General features: G+C 37.9%; 1 protein-coding gene across 1 annotated transcript; it reads left to right on the plus strand.

Moving 5' to 3' along the window:
- The first annotated feature begins 2,119 nt into the window (after positions 1–2,119).
- Positions 2,120–7,672, plus strand: LOC120539061 (TNF receptor-associated factor 3-like). Its single transcript, XM_039768779.1, has 7 exons — positions 2,120–2,490; positions 4,427–4,481; positions 4,693–4,797; positions 5,589–5,762; positions 5,985–6,059; positions 6,353–6,427; positions 6,553–7,672. The coding sequence occupies exons 1-7, from the start codon at positions 2,342–2,344 to the stop codon at positions 7,417–7,419; spliced, it is 1,500 nt and encodes a 499-aa protein (XP_039624713.1). The 5' UTR covers positions 2,120–2,341; the 3' UTR covers positions 7,420–7,672.
- Positions 7,673–15,792: the final 8,120 nt, after the last annotated feature.

Raw genomic sequence — 15,792 nt, forward strand, 5'->3', positions numbered from 1 at the left:
ATTACGTAACTCACATTTATTTATTTGGCTGACACCTTTATCCAAGGCACCTTACAACGTTCACGGTACGATTGGCTACATGTCTTTTGTTTTTCTAGTTGGAGCCAAGTGAAGTGACTTGATCATAGTCGCTCAGTATCAGTAGTGGGATTCAAACCCACAATCTCGCGGGGTCTAAAGCCTGAACTACTATGCCACATTTTAACCGAGCATCTAATGAAGCAACGCCAACGCATTTACCTACACAGCATTTGAATTTGCAGGAGCCAAATTGAGTGACATTTTATTGAAATAAAATGTGTGGCAAGTTAAATTAATTTTTGAAATAGATAGATAGATAGATAGATAGATAGATAGATAGATAGATAGATAGATAGATAGATAGATAGATAGATAGATAGATAGATTATAAAAGACACTATAAAATGATAGATAGATAGATAGATAGATAGATAGATAGATAGATAGATAGATAGATAGATAGATAGATAGATAGATAGATAGATAGAGCTTTATTTGTCCTTTAACAAATAAATAAATGCATAAATAGGTATAAGTAAGTAAACAAATAAATATACACTCATACTTTGGTCTGTGCACGCCATAATGACTACAAACCAAGAAAATTAAAAAGAAAGAAACGTTCTGCCCTGGCTGACTCAAGATTTAAATGTAAAAAATATTCAATATTCTTTTAATAAGCTTTTGTTTGGGGGCCATATGGACTTGCTACCTTGGAAGTGATTGGTGAACCCCAACGAGGGCTAAGCATGATTTCTTTAGTCTTAGAATTTTGGATGTAACAAAACTGACATATAAATCCTTTGAGCAAGTTTCAGATTTATTAAATTAAATATGGTTTAATGTCCGTAATTTTTCCAACAGGAAGGATGGTGGTGAAGTGCTTAACCTCACTGCTTGGGCGAATGATCTGGAGTCCCCATTTAGTGTGTGAAGTTTGCATGTTCTTCCTGTGCTCATGTTCAATTCTGTCTGGATGAGGACGTTTTATGACTTCACATCCTGAAATTTTGAATTTTGGATGTATTTTTAGGTGCACATTATTGTCTTATGAGGGAGGTTGTCCAGTAAAAGTCTTACATGACGTCTAGAGGTGGATCCTGACTTATGATAACTATTACTAAATAATATGACAGGTGACAGTGTAGCAATGTGTGTTATTGTGGTGCACATGTTGAATTATAAATTAAAGGTTAACAGAAATGACACCCCAGTTGTATTTATCGATTAATCCATCCATTGCTGCAACATATTTACATCAGGGTCGCATCGCATATGAGTGGGCATATGATTGGAAGGTACGCCAGTCTTTTGCTGTGCACACAAACACAGAGGAACGGATGTTCAACAGAATGTGCTGGCAATTCCTTTGGAGGAGAAACCCATTATCCAACCTATATCCTAACTACAGGGTCACGGGGATCTGCTGGAGCCAATCCCAGCCAACACAGGGCGTAGGGCAGGAAACAAACCCGGGCAGGGCGCACACACACACCAAGCACACACTAGGGACAATTTAGGATTGTCAATGCACCTAACCTGCATGTCTTTGGACTGTGAGAGGAAACCGGAGCACCCGGAGGAAACCCATGCAGACACGGGGAGAACATGCAAACTCCACGCAGGGAGCACCCGGGTCTCCTAACTGCGAGGCAACAGCGCTAATCACTGCGCCACCTTCGGAGGAGAATTTTTAATATATAATGATATCGATTAATACCAGAATCCCGTGCTCCTCTGTACATGTGACATTAATAACCCTATAAAGTTATCCCCTTTTTGTAGTACGGAAACGAGGGAGATGAAAGGAGTGCAGGGGTCACCGCCTGAACGCTTATCGAATTAGGAAGGTACACTGTGGTCACTTCTGTAGTCCCTGAGAAGCCTTTGTGAACGTGAAAACCCTGAAGGGTTAGTAAAACAGGAGAACAAAAGGAAAACAGCATGGTCTTCTCCTGTGACAGCGTATGTAAAGTCCCAGCGCAGAGCATTTGACAGCTGATAAGATATGACTCAGCTAAAGTCCGTGGATTAGCACAGCAGGGGAATTCCAAGTCGCGACTTCTTTAAATACACTGCACTTCACTAAAGAGGCTTGCATCTGCTGGACGGACGCGTTCGTCGCGCTCAGTTTTGTGTTAACTCGTTTCATTTATGTATTTATTTTATTATTTTTAGTTGTTCGTGTTTGATCTTTTTGATAATTTTAATTAGCTTTTGTTCGATTAAGGCCTGCTAAAGAGAGTCAGGCTTTATATTTTTTAGTCACGAAACAGGACTTTGTTTGCAGTTGTGGAGGATTTTCCCTTAAAAGTTTACTATGGTTGCTCTGGTCACTGGATTATTACCTGTGGATCTATCTTCTTCATCGGGTTTGCTGTGCTGCTCGTGTGGCTTCCTTCTAATTCGGCCAAAACAGACAGTTTGTGGACACCGATACTGCGAGTCATGTGCGGCATCGTTATTTCTGTGAGTGTTATTATTATTATTATTATTATTATTATTATTATCGTTATTATTATCGTTATTATTGTTATCATGTTTAAACTTCAAAAATTGCCATACTGCTTTGTCTCTTTTTATCAACTGTCTGATTGCAAGGAATTAACAATGGAGAGCACTATAAAAGAAAACTACACTATTTTCTAACAATAAAAACGACATTATATTTAAGCCATACATTGGTTATAATTACTAGTTGAAGCAGCATGTGGAATGTTAATCGTGGATTTTTATTATTATAAAAATGATAAATATTCACGGTTATAATAAAAACAATGAAAATGCATTTCTGCATCTTTTAATCAAATTGCCTAACGAAGATGTGAACAATAACGATTATACTGTGATCATTTTAAACTAATATGATCACCTATTTCTGTTTTGAGAACACTTGGCAGGAAACGGGTGCTTTCCATAGCCCTCATCTGCACAATAGGCGCTTTAGAAACCCACACCAGACTTCCCCTTGAAGTTTAGCCTTCTCCAAAACCCCCCGACCAAATCCAAAAGAGAAACAAGGAGTGTTTATCGGAATTGGAAAGTTCTTAACAGACCTTAGTATAATTTGGGTGTGTTTTTTTACTTCCTTAAAGCCATCCCCTTAAATAAAAGTTGAAAGGAATTTTGTATATAGTAAGTTTTGACCTCAATGCGTAATTAATGTAATTAATTACATCACAACCCCCCAGATTGTTTCCCTTAACATTCCCAAGTTATTTGTCATTCCGTGTACATCTATTTGGGAAAAGGGGATTTTGCAGTTGTTACGCACTATAGTGTAATCATATGTTTAGTACGTTTAGTAATACTGATGTCATCAGTAAATGAATGTTTATTTTATGTAATAATGCCTTTGAGGTAAAAAGGTAGAAAAGACATGTTCTCTCATTGAGTCAGCCACTCTGAGGTGGTCCCTGTTTTTTAACAGCCTTCAGGAGGATACTGTGTGCCTTTAAAAATTATAAGTCTTCTTCCATAACTTAGAAAGGATTAATAGTTACCCTTAAACCAGTAGTAATCGGATCACTTTTGAATAGGTTTGAAAATGCTCATTTTTGTATTTTGTGTCATTTTTATGAAACCCCTTTTATTTAAAAATAAGATTCATTTTGTACAGGATAACTGCTCACCATGCATGTATCGAACTGTCTGTTTGAAGGCTGTCAGAACTGGAGGACCAGAGTCCTTTTTCCAAATCTGTTAATTGATTATGGTTTGATGGAAAGGCTCAGTAGTATACAACACAAGGCGGGAATCGAGCCAAAACAGGATGTCAGTGCATTATATCAACACGTATAGAGAGGCAGTTCAGAATCAAGCAACCAAATATGCATAAAAAGTATGTTAGGGAAGTGGAACCTGCATTCAAATGGCGAGAACAGGCCAAGTGTACACAGCAACAGCATTAGAAGTTAAATGAAACAAAATAAAAAAATTATAGACGTACAGAAAATGTTACTTTCCCCATGGGGACAAATAACGTATATATGTAAGTATAGTAAGAAAAATAATCTAAGTATACACTACACGGTCGACTGATGGCATCAAGAGCTCTGTAATCGGAATTTATTTCTCAACTCTCATGCATACTCTGCTTTCCTCCGACTCCTCATTAACATGTAAAGTATAAATTGAGTCAGTGTGCTGGTGTGAGCGACTGTGCCCACTGTTCATCACAGTGTAGGTGATCATTTCTGATTAAAGGGAGCAAATGTTGGCTGGGATTGGCTCCAGCAGACCAAAGTGACCCTGTAGTTAGGATATAGTGAGTTGGATGATGGATGGATGGATGGGAGCAGCTAATGCAAAGCTGTGGGGGTTTTTTTTTGTTGTTTTCTTTCTGTGTTTTAAAGGATGTCCTTCTCTTTTATATTTATACAATATTTCTTTGTTTTTTTTACAGAGAATCAGAAACTGGCAAATGTCGTGTGTGTCAAGAGAAGATCCTGAAATCACAGGTTAGAATAGCAGCTACCTATTTTATTGTGCTGTTTGTTTATCTGATTCATAATCGCATGATCAGCCATTTGCCACACAACACATACGACATCAAAACTCTACCGTATCTGGAAATACAATAAATTGGCCTGCTTTACGATTGCAAGTTCTTTGTAAGGAACCAGCAAGTAAGGCAGAAAGATGACAATAAATGTGTATTTTATATTTCAGGTGTTCTTTGATAAAGCAGCTGAGAATGACATCTCCAAAACAGACATTATGTGCCCTAATAGTTCACATGGCTGCAGCTGGAAGGGGAAGTTAAAAGCCTACCTGGTGAGCAATCCATATTTTCTTTATTTGTACTTGAGGAGTCATTTAGTCACTAAACACCTTTAGAAATCTCATGATTGTAACTGACTTTGAGCCAGAAGTATTCCACTACATTTGAAACATCTCAAATTTGATCTTATTCACCATTATGCATTCAGAATGGTTTTTAAATTGTAGTCCCAACGTTGCATTGAGTGGCTGAGTAGTTCGCTCTGGGGTCTTACTCATCCTGTGTTCAAATCCCATATCTAATGTCTGCTTGGGGTTTTTCTTTGGGGTTTCCATTTAATAATCCCAAAATGTGAATGCCGGGTGAATTGGCAGTGCAAAATCAGTTCCATGTTATGGTCATTTGCAGTGGCTGCTGTCTAGTACAGGGATGCTACTTGCCTTATGCCTGATGCTGTCAAGACAGATTGTGTCCTAAACAGCCTTGAAATGGAATGATTTCAGAATGTTCCTTTATATCACCTTACCTTGGTTTATATTTATTGGAAGTATGGAGTAATAAGTAAGAAGACTCGTGCCAAACACATGTACTTGCCAACCCATTTTTAAGACCATGTTGGTGATCTGCACACACCCAGGTTCAGATTTCCCAGCTATTTCTACATAATAGTTTTAAGTGTGATCATTTTTATCTAAGGTGCACAACACAAAATATGTATGGTTATGACAGCAACATGTATGGGTATTGTGTGCATTCCATAATAATCCCATCACCCTTTATCATCTTTCCTGTGAACAATGACTACAGAAACTCTCATTGTTATTTGTTCTTTATCATTTTGCAGACCTCTCATGAAAAAGAATGCAAGTATGGCCTAGAGCCCTGCTCAAATGCCAATTTTGGCTGTGAGTTTACTGGCACCCAAAAGGAACTTGTGCAGCATGAGAGTCAGCATTGTGCCTGGAGGATGGTTTACTGCCACCTGTGCAGCACTTTAGTGGCCTACAGCCTTCTGCAGGTAAGTCCTCTTTGGAGTATCCATCTCTTCAATGCCCACAATAGTCTGATGGCTTCAGTTTGAGTTGGGTGTTGGTCTTTAACACCCCTAGAGTCAAATGGCACAAAACCTCTTTATCACACTGGTTCTAAGTTCACAAGCCATGCAGATCCCAGCTCTGTCATTGTTTAGCTTAAAATTTGACATTCCATATGTGCTAATGTCATGTTGTCTCATTTACAGGAACACATCCTAAACTGCCCACAAAACAAGGCATTGTTTGTTGAAATGCTAAAACCTCGGAGTACAGCCTCAGAGGTAAGCAGGTCTATAAATTTTTCACTTTCTGTCCATGTGGTAACAATTTCTTGAGCAAAATAAGGAAATGGTAATATAGCAAACACATTGGAGACTGTAGGACATCTATAATGATGTGGGTCACATTTGCGTGGAAACTGCACACTCTGGTGTTCTAAAGACAGGCAGTTATCAAATGAGAATCATAATTAAAAATATACGTATATATATATATAATTACTACTGTAACTATTTGAACAGGCTTTTATGTAAACTTTATCCTCGAATAATGAATGTGATTCTTGTACTTTTAGGTAAACCCGAAGAGTGAAATTTGTGACAAAGATAAAGGATGCTGTCCTTTTGAAAAAGTTGGATGTTCTGAAAAGGTAGGCATCTTTTTAACATTTAGTATCTAAATTGTTTTTAATATTTAAAATCTCAACAAGGTGGCTGGACATTTGAATGCTGAATGTTTCAGATTATAATTTTTATAATTTGTTTTTTTTTTTAGCCCAAATCTATGGTTGATCATTTGCTCACCAGCTATCCTGACCACCTCTTGCAAGTCCTCTCTGCAATCTCCAACTTGGAATGCCGCTTGAACCGAGGCGAAGAAATCAACACTGGTTTCAAAAAATTAGTCATGGGCAAGCTGGTGTCTGTTAACAGCCTGATTACATCTCATAAGGAACTGGATGGGGAGGAAAATATACCAAAGTATACAGACCAGCACCATGAGGAAAACCAGACACTGAAGAAGCTCATCTCTGTGTTGAGTGAAGACCTTTCTACCTGTAGTCGAGCAGTGGAAGAACTCCAGAAGAGGTGTCTGGCCTATGAGAAGACCATTATTGAACTTCAAAGTCGTACTCAACATTCCTCAAGCCACCTTGCCTCAGATAATGGTATTCTGATTTGGAAAATTGAGGGATTTTCGGCATGTGTTAAGACCTCTTTGTCCCAGAGTAGGAGCACTCCTTATTCTCTCTATTCCCCTGCTTTCCTTTCCCACTCATTTGGCTACAAGCTGTGTTGCAGACTCTACCCTGGTGGTGATGGCATGGGTAAAGGCACCCATGTGTCACTTTTCCTCTCAGTTATGAAAGGAGAGTTTGATGACATCCTGCCTTGGCCATTCAAGCAGAAGGTCACTTTCATACTGTTGGATCAGTCAGGTGCTGGTCAACATGTGAAAGAGACATTCATACCAGACCCTCTAAGTGGATCATTCCAAAAGCCAAAAACCTCAATAAATGTGGCAAGTGGATGTCCACAGTTCATCAAGCATTCAGTGCTGTTCAATCCACAGAGTCAATACCTCAAAAATGACGTTCTGTACCTGAAAGCCATAATCGATAAAAGTGGAATTATGCTGTAGACATCTGAGACTTTGATTCAAGTGATGAAAAGTTTATGATTTTCACCATGCCAAAGCAGCCAGGCTGGAAGTCGCACTGCTCCTGTAAGCACTTAACGAGGCCTGGAGCCAGCTTTAGTGCCGCCACTAGGTGACGTCGGGCAGCCACAGGAAATCATCATGAAGCAATTGCACTTTACAGACTGGAAATTAGAAATATGCTGCTATTTATAAAAAAGAGAATACATCTTCAAAGACAGCTTATCAATAATATTTGAAATCTACGAAAGGGAAAAAATAAAGGACAACATCAGGAAAATATTCAATTCACCTGAGTTCCAAGACAGCAATCTGAAGAAATCTTTGTCTGTTTCCATTTTCTCAGTCTGTTATTCCTTTCCCAGTTAAGTCGTACACTGCATTAGAGAGAATAAAGCGAGTGAAGAGTCCTGGAGCTCTGTCATGACTGACATGCTATACTAGCAGATTTCATATTTATAATTTGTTTATTCTAAGAATCTGACTCGACCCCATTTATGTTTAAGGGATTTTTGCATCTTACAGCTGACAATTGTTTAGAATTCAAAATTTATATATATTATTATTATTACACAAAGCATAAAGCATTGTATTTCATATATTTTCACTTAAAATTGTATACAATCACTTGATGGCTTAAAAATAAGCTCATATGCTATTTGCTAATAATGCAAAAAATACCTGATGTTCATATTTAAAACTTTCACCACTTATGCTAGAATTTTTATGCTGCCTGTTCATTGTGTTTAAGATGTTTTTTTAGCTATTTGTTTACCATTAACTCCAGTGGAATAACTATAACTAAAAAGCCTTTGAAAAAAATTCTCAGCAGCCTTTAGCTGTGAGGTGAGCTCATTCACACTAAAATCTAATTGGAAAGCTACTGGAAACTGAAGAGAAGACGACCAAAGCTCTTTTCAGAAACTGTTTCATAAATACAGTTGAAAGTAAATGTTCGTCTTCTGCTTATCATGTGTAAACATACCTGAGAAACACTACAATCTAAAAGGTTATCAGAAATGATATTGTGTTCTTCAGTTTTGATACAAGATTAAAATTGGCTTTAAAAACTGTGAGATGCTTTAGGGAGTTTGTGTTTCCCAGGGCACGTTTTTACGTGACACCCTGGCCTTATGGCATTTGACCATTTTTGCCACTCTAAAAATTTTAAAATAATTTAAAGGGAGAGCATGAATGGGTCTGTTTACTGTGTAATAAAAATCTTAGTTAACCAGTCAATTTCTGTGGAATCCAAAGGGATGCAAAGAACTAAAATGCTAAATCAAATTAAGAAACCCATTTGTGTATAGAACATGAAGTACTAAAGACAATGTGATGCAGTGTTTAATGTAATTATATAAGCCGTCTATATATTTCGAGACCAAAAAATTGTACAAATCACGCCCAGGAATGATAAGATGGCCATAAGAATTAATGCAAAACAAAAAACTCCCCATTTATTTAAAATGTGAATTTGTTTTCTTTCTTCTGCATTTGTGTGTTTTAATTTGAGCTGCTTTGTTCATTGCATGTGGCTTAAGATACTTTTTATTTATATTTGAGTACGTTTATTGTACTGAGGCACCCATTCAAATGTCTTACTCGGGAAACAAAATTCCTGCACAGGATTGTAGAATGGAGTGCTTGGATATCAACCACCATCTTTAGTAAATTTGTTTTAATGTCTTATTAGTGTACGTGATTCACCAATGTTACAATGATGATGATGTGCTGCTATAGAAAACCTGTAGGTGACGATGCAAGTTGTAAGGGTCAGTATTTGGGCAAAGTGAGGAGTACCACATCTGTGATTTGCTAAAAATTAAACTGTTGTGTGTGTGTAAGTGGAGGTTTGGCTATCCAAGACACTATAAGGTTACGTCAATTCCTCTGTCAATATTTTGTTGCTCGGATTGATTGTTAACTTCAGATTCCAAAAGTGATGTGAATTGAGCCTGAAGGAAACATTTTTTGGGGGGGCTAATTATTCAGGTTTTTGTTAATGTTTTTGTTTCATGATACAATGTGCTTTGGGTGTTGACTTGTTTTAAAAGTTATTGATGTTATTTGCACATATCTATTTTAACAACATACCTCATTTTTTATTTAAAGATATTTTAAATTCAATGTGAATTACAAAATAAATATTTAATTATAAATTGAAACTATATTTGCCTTTATAGTCTCATCTGGTGTCTGGGGCTTTGGGTATGGTGGCTCAGAGGTACAGAGACCTGGGTTTACATTTCATCCTAGCCATTGTCTTTGAGAGGATTGTGTGTTATCCTTTTGCCCATATAACATTTTCTCTTTGATTTATATCTTCTGTAAGTTTCAGAATTGTTAGTATGCTAGAAACACCATGTGAAGGAGCAGATTAATTCATAAACTGCCCTAGGCTGTTGGCAACAGCTTGACTGACATCAGGGCTCCAAACTCAAAGAAGGGCATTAGGTTCATTTCCGCAATGGCAGTTCAACAACTAATCAGGAAAAGGAAATTTAATTCAGTATTCCCCAATGTGGATATAGTTTTACAAATATATCTTAGATTACCAGAAAAGATGGCCTGTCATCAGGACTAAAGAAACAATTTCTGATGGACTACTTCCTCTGTGGGCTGTGCTGTTGAGCCACAAACTGAGATGGACTGAGTGAGTGAGTGAGTGAGAAAGACACGTCACGTAAGTGGCAAATGATGTTCTTAGTTGCCCAGGAGCAATCAAGTCATCTCTCACTACACACCAGGCTGTCCTTCAGCATACTAAAAAAAATGCCTAAATGAAGGGATTGGGGTGGTTTGGAAAAATAAAGGAAAACTTTTAAACAATCCAACATATGGCACAAATGACTAGTGATTTTTGAGTGAGGGACTGCACTGGGGTCAAAGTATAGAAGTCCTCACCTCAGCAGCCTGTTGACTGTTTTTGAAGCCAGGACATTTCATCAGAAAATTCTAATGACCAAAACTTTAAGATAATTTATTAAGCAATGACTGAAGTAACAAACAGTTGAACATTTTGGAGCACAAGATTAATGTCTGGTATTGAACAATGCAACTTCATAGTTTGAGGACTTCTTTTTATTTTTATTACCTCCAGTGATGTAAACTGTTTCATGCTTTATTTTACAAGGAAACCATCATTCAAAGATGTGTAGAATAAAGTTAACATACTTTGTACATGTAGTAGACTGTCAACAAATTCCTAATGTTCTTCCACAGTAGCAGAGCACAGCTGCTGAGAAGCAGGAGTGTTAGGGAGAGCCAGGTCAGCATCTGCACAGCTGGTGCTTTAATGTCATATACTGTATAACTTTGCTTATAAATCAATAGGGGATGTTATGTGCTGATGGACTAAAGAGAAGTGCAAAGATAACTTGTGTCTGGTCGATTGTCCAGGGTCAGTTTTTGATTCCAACCCATCCCTTATTTCCATCTAGTAAAGCCAGTGCAGAGTGCTCTTTTACAAAGTGGGTCTATGATTATAAACAGACTAAGTATCTGCAATGCAACAAGAGAGACTCAACAGTTTAAATTCAATCTCTCTTGAAGGTCGTATGAAATTACTGTAGGGCTTCACAGGATTCCTGGATTATTCCAATTCAAAGAAAGCCAGGAGAAGAAGCTGTTAAATGTATGACTTCATATCTTGTTATATAGCTATTTTGTGCTGTGTAAGCATATAGTTTTGTGGATGTTGCTGGTGTGGTAGATAGGGGGCGCTCTCGCTCCCTTGAACCCCTGTCCACGACTCCAGACACCAGGTAAAAGTCCAAGATTCGACTTTATTTAAATGCCACAGTGTACAAAGCACACTCTCCACCACTATACTCATAAATTACACCAACCAATAATACAAACAATCCTCCAGCTCCCATAGTCCTTTTATATCTCCTGACCCGGAAGTGTTCCTAATCCCCAGTCCATGTGATTCTCAATCACTTCCGGGTCAGGTATAAGTTGTTTTCTTCACCCCAGAAGCACGGCATCCCTCTTGTCCACGTGTGCTTCCGGGGTGTAGGGAAAATAGCCGTTATTCCTCCCTGCAGTGTCCTAGTGGCCCCCATGGCATCCAGCAGGGCTGCGCATAAAAACTACATTGCCCATGATGCCCTGCTGGTCTTCTGGGGACCTCCATACTGCAAGGAGGGCTCCACCTGGCGGCTTGGGGGTATTGGCCGGGATAAACGGCCGGCCATCCATCACACTGGATGAATGGCCATACAGCAATTGGCCACTGGGTAGACCAGTAGAAACGGATTTTTTTGCTCATACTATGGAGTTTATAACCGATTCACATTACTTATTTCTTCTGTCACTGTTGTTGATTTCTAATTGGAAGTCTAAATGCCTGTCTGGAGTACATTTCTATGGCCTATGATATGTTGTGTGTGTTTGTTTCATTGTATTGGTATATTAAAAACAATACTCTGTGCATCTGTGCCTCACAGTGATTTGAGTTTCATACTTGCTCTAGGTCACTACCTTGAGGTAAGGCAGAGAGGGGTGGGATTTGTATTATTGTAATAGGAATGTCATGGTGGGTCCATGTCAACATGGGCCTAGGGCCCCAGTTAGGTGAAAAGTAAGATCCAGACCTAGACTGAAGAACGGTCTATGACATGGCATGCTGAAGAAAAATATGATCTCCGCTAGTTGCAACCAGTTTTTAGTTAACAAAAGTCTTTGGGTTGTGGAAACAAACTAAAAAAAAAATCACGTAGACACAGGAAGCCTTCTAGCACTAGAGATGGTGCTCACACAAACATACAGCAGATTCTCTGGCATCTGGAGACCTGCTTTAAGCTAGAAGCTGCTTCTAATTCAGTGTAAAGGACCAGTATGTCTAATAACGTCTGCATTAATTGTACACTAAAGAAAAGGGCTCTGGAATATTTTCAAAAGTGCAAAGGGGTGATGATAGCACACGTTAATTTAGAAAAAATATTTTACACAGATGTACATTGAAATAATGTTTTTTTTTTTTGTTTAATGTTATTTTTATTTATGTTTGGGTGCAGAATTCAAAAATGAACAGCATTTTTCACCATCGTTTAACATTTTGTCACATTTTAGCTGTCAATTATATATGTTTATTGTTTATGCACTATAATTAGTTTTACAATATTTATTTTAATTGTAATTTGTTCAAATGTAATATTTTGTAATATTAAAATCTAATGTTTAAAGTAGGGTGGTATGGTGGTGCAGTGGGCAGTGCTGCTGCCTCGCAGTCAGGAGACCCGGGTTCACTTCCTGGGTCCTCCCTGTGTGGAGTTTGCATGTTCTCCCTGTGGGTTTCCTCAGGGTACTCCAGTTTCTTCCCACAGTCCTGGTGTGTCTGTGTGCGGGCCCTGCCTTGTTGGCTGGGTTTGGCTTCAGCAGACCCCCGTGACCCTGTAGTTAGATGGGCGGTTGTTTAAATTGAAACATTTATTCAATAATATGTTCAGAATACAGTTGTAATTTAACGTGGGTAGGAACATTTCAAGATGGTTGAGACATCTCAGGACCTGTTCTTCCCCCCAAAAGGTACTTTTCATTCATTGAGAATGGACATTTGGAAAAGAAAAGCTACAACTTGGTGCCAAAATCATTTTCAGACCTAGCTTGGTGGATCCATGTAAAGTGTTGATTCCAACACTTTACTTAAAGCTTGACTTAATGAAGCAGTTTGTTCAGATCCTGCTTTATGTATATATTGCGATATAAAATTAGACAGCAGACAGAAAAAGGTTTGGGGATGTCACCCTGTATATTGAAAAATACGCAGAAAGAAAAAAAAACACGTCTTTACATAAACGGAGTTCACAACTGAACTGACTAACAGGTTGAAACTGCTCTATAAATATGGTGGGTAGGAGGAAGAGGTGGAATCAGGGCAGCCAGAAGAGGAACTGATGTGGAAGCAAGGGGGATTCTGGGTACCGGAAATGATGTTATCAGGGTATGCTGGAAGTGATGTCATTGAGAGGCAAGGTCTTTGGTTGAATTGCCAAGGAACAAGAGGAGAGAGGATCAGGTGGGGGCACCATCTTCTCATCTGGCTGACGAATAACACTATTTGAGTCAGTAAACTGTCCCTCGTGTGCTCGTGTGTGACAATATGCTGAAAGTTTCCAGGTTTGTCTCTGGCAAAATTAAAAGAGGGAATTGATATTAGAAAACTGATTTCTGATGTAGAATTTGATGGTGCAATGAACGGCCTAGAATGAAAAGCTTAGGAACTGTTCTAAGAAGTTTTTAGGTATCAAAAAAAAAAATCTAAGTTATGAAGATATTGTAAAAAATAAATTGGTAAAATTTAAGAAATAGGGATGCATCATGAGTTTCAAACTTAACCTTTTGGATTCATATTAGGAATTTTTCCTTGGAAATCCTGGAGCAGTGAAAGAACAGCAGAGTGAAAGATTTCATTACAATATCAACAAGATTCAAAAGAAAATACCTGGAGAGTTGTCGGACTACTACTGGATGATTCATAGGGACGCACCAGAAAAAGTGGACAAATCATGGGTCACCAAAATGAAAAACGAACAAAAAAGTGACCAAAACCACTGAAATTGCATATAAGTCAATGAACATTTCTTCTTGTTTTCTTTACATATATGTTTAAAGCTATTAAATTGACTGAATGTTTTCATGTTAAATTGGTTCAGAACAATATTGTATACATGAATAAATTGTGCAATTTGTTAATTTTTTTTTTATTTGTATTTAAATGTGATGTGATGAAACCATTCTAATGATAATTTTTTATTATGTTCATGAATGCAAAAATAACTATTTACAATTCCTGGGGTTTGTGAGATTCAACCAAGAACATGTATTGGATTCATCTACTCCTGCCCTTGACGATTAACAGACACTCAGATACACACACATACACAGAGATCGTATCCAGACAAACTCTCGGGCGGTGCCAGTTGCCAGGCACTCTGCAGTATTCCATGTAGGACACACACATACATATTTAGATCCAAGCCAGACAAAGTCTCGAGTGGTGCCAGTTGCTAGTCACTCCTCAATATTTCACATTGGATTCTCTGTATAGGCACTCACTATCACAAGTACTAACACACATGCAGGTATCATCGCAACACTCATAAAAGTGCAATTCTATTTGCTACTAACCAAACCATGTTTGTTTGTGTTACAGTTATTCTAATTATTAAGGAATGACTAAAATAGTCTTGATAAACTCTATGGGCAAAAAAGTGCCAATTCTGCCTACACTTGGCACTCTCCTGATATATCAGTCACTCTAGATAAACGATAAAGTATAGAAAACATAACAGCAATGTGGTATTTGTTAACTTATAACAATGCCAAATCAAAGAAAATATAATAGGAAATAAAATAGATATCAAAGTCTGGATATAAACAGTCTTAGAAAAGCTTACTGAAAATTAAAAATGTTAACCTGAGCAGCTTTCTCCAGTGTTAGATAAAATGGTTACATGTGTCTTGATCTCTTACATTGCTATCTCTGTTGCCCTTCTGTCAACTTTCTTTTTTATTTTTGGTCCTTTCATCAAGCCACATGTTTGTTCAAATGGTGTTTGGAGACTTGTGATATGGCACACATTTCATTGGCTGCCTTGTCCTGAGTGTTTGATATTTTAAGTACCTCTGCACTCTATCCCTTCTGAGGCTGTAAATTAATTCTGTAATTCCTAGTCCTATGATGTCCACCTGTTCTCCAGTTATAAAATAATTAAAGCAGGTTCTGTGGCATCTACTTATATTCCATTCTCAGGTCATAAACTATCTGAAAAGAAACTGAACGGAACAAATGCATAAATCACTGGTGCAATGCAGGAGAATGTAAAGAAAGGATGCTTGCAATGCCAATCCTGTAAATTCAGTTATCCTGGTTCATTTGAGCAAAATGATTAAAATTTAATATAAACAGTCTACAATTCAAAAACTGAAGATTTTCCACATCAAGACAATTAAAACATTTTTTATTTATTTAATTTTGCAGACTTGAGTTATTCCTATGCTACCTTTATACTTGGCAACATTCATTCCAGCAAACTTTTTGGTTTTAAATTCAAATGGTACTAGAAGGGAGAGGGCCTTTGTAAATCTTTTTGCGTTAATCTGCTGAGGGAACTCTGAACAGTTCTTACCTGGCAGGACTAGAAAGCTGCAATCTGTGCACAGACTGGGCGGGGCTAACTCTTTGAGTGGCAGCAGCACATCAGGCAGTAAAGCAGGCGTGTCCTTTTAAGAAGCCAAGATGGAATTGTAGAAAAAGAGCAGAGACTTTCAAAAAAAATAAAGACAAGAGCTGTTTGTGATTGTCCTGGGGCTCAGTGATGCTGGAAATTGTGACGCTAGTTACTAGAA

The sequence above is a fragment of the Polypterus senegalus genome, chromosome 11, assembly GCF_016835505.1.
Source record: "Polypterus senegalus isolate Bchr_013 chromosome 11, ASM1683550v1, whole genome shotgun sequence".
NCBI lineage: Eukaryota > Metazoa > Chordata > Cladistia > Polypteriformes > Polypteridae > Polypterus > Polypterus senegalus.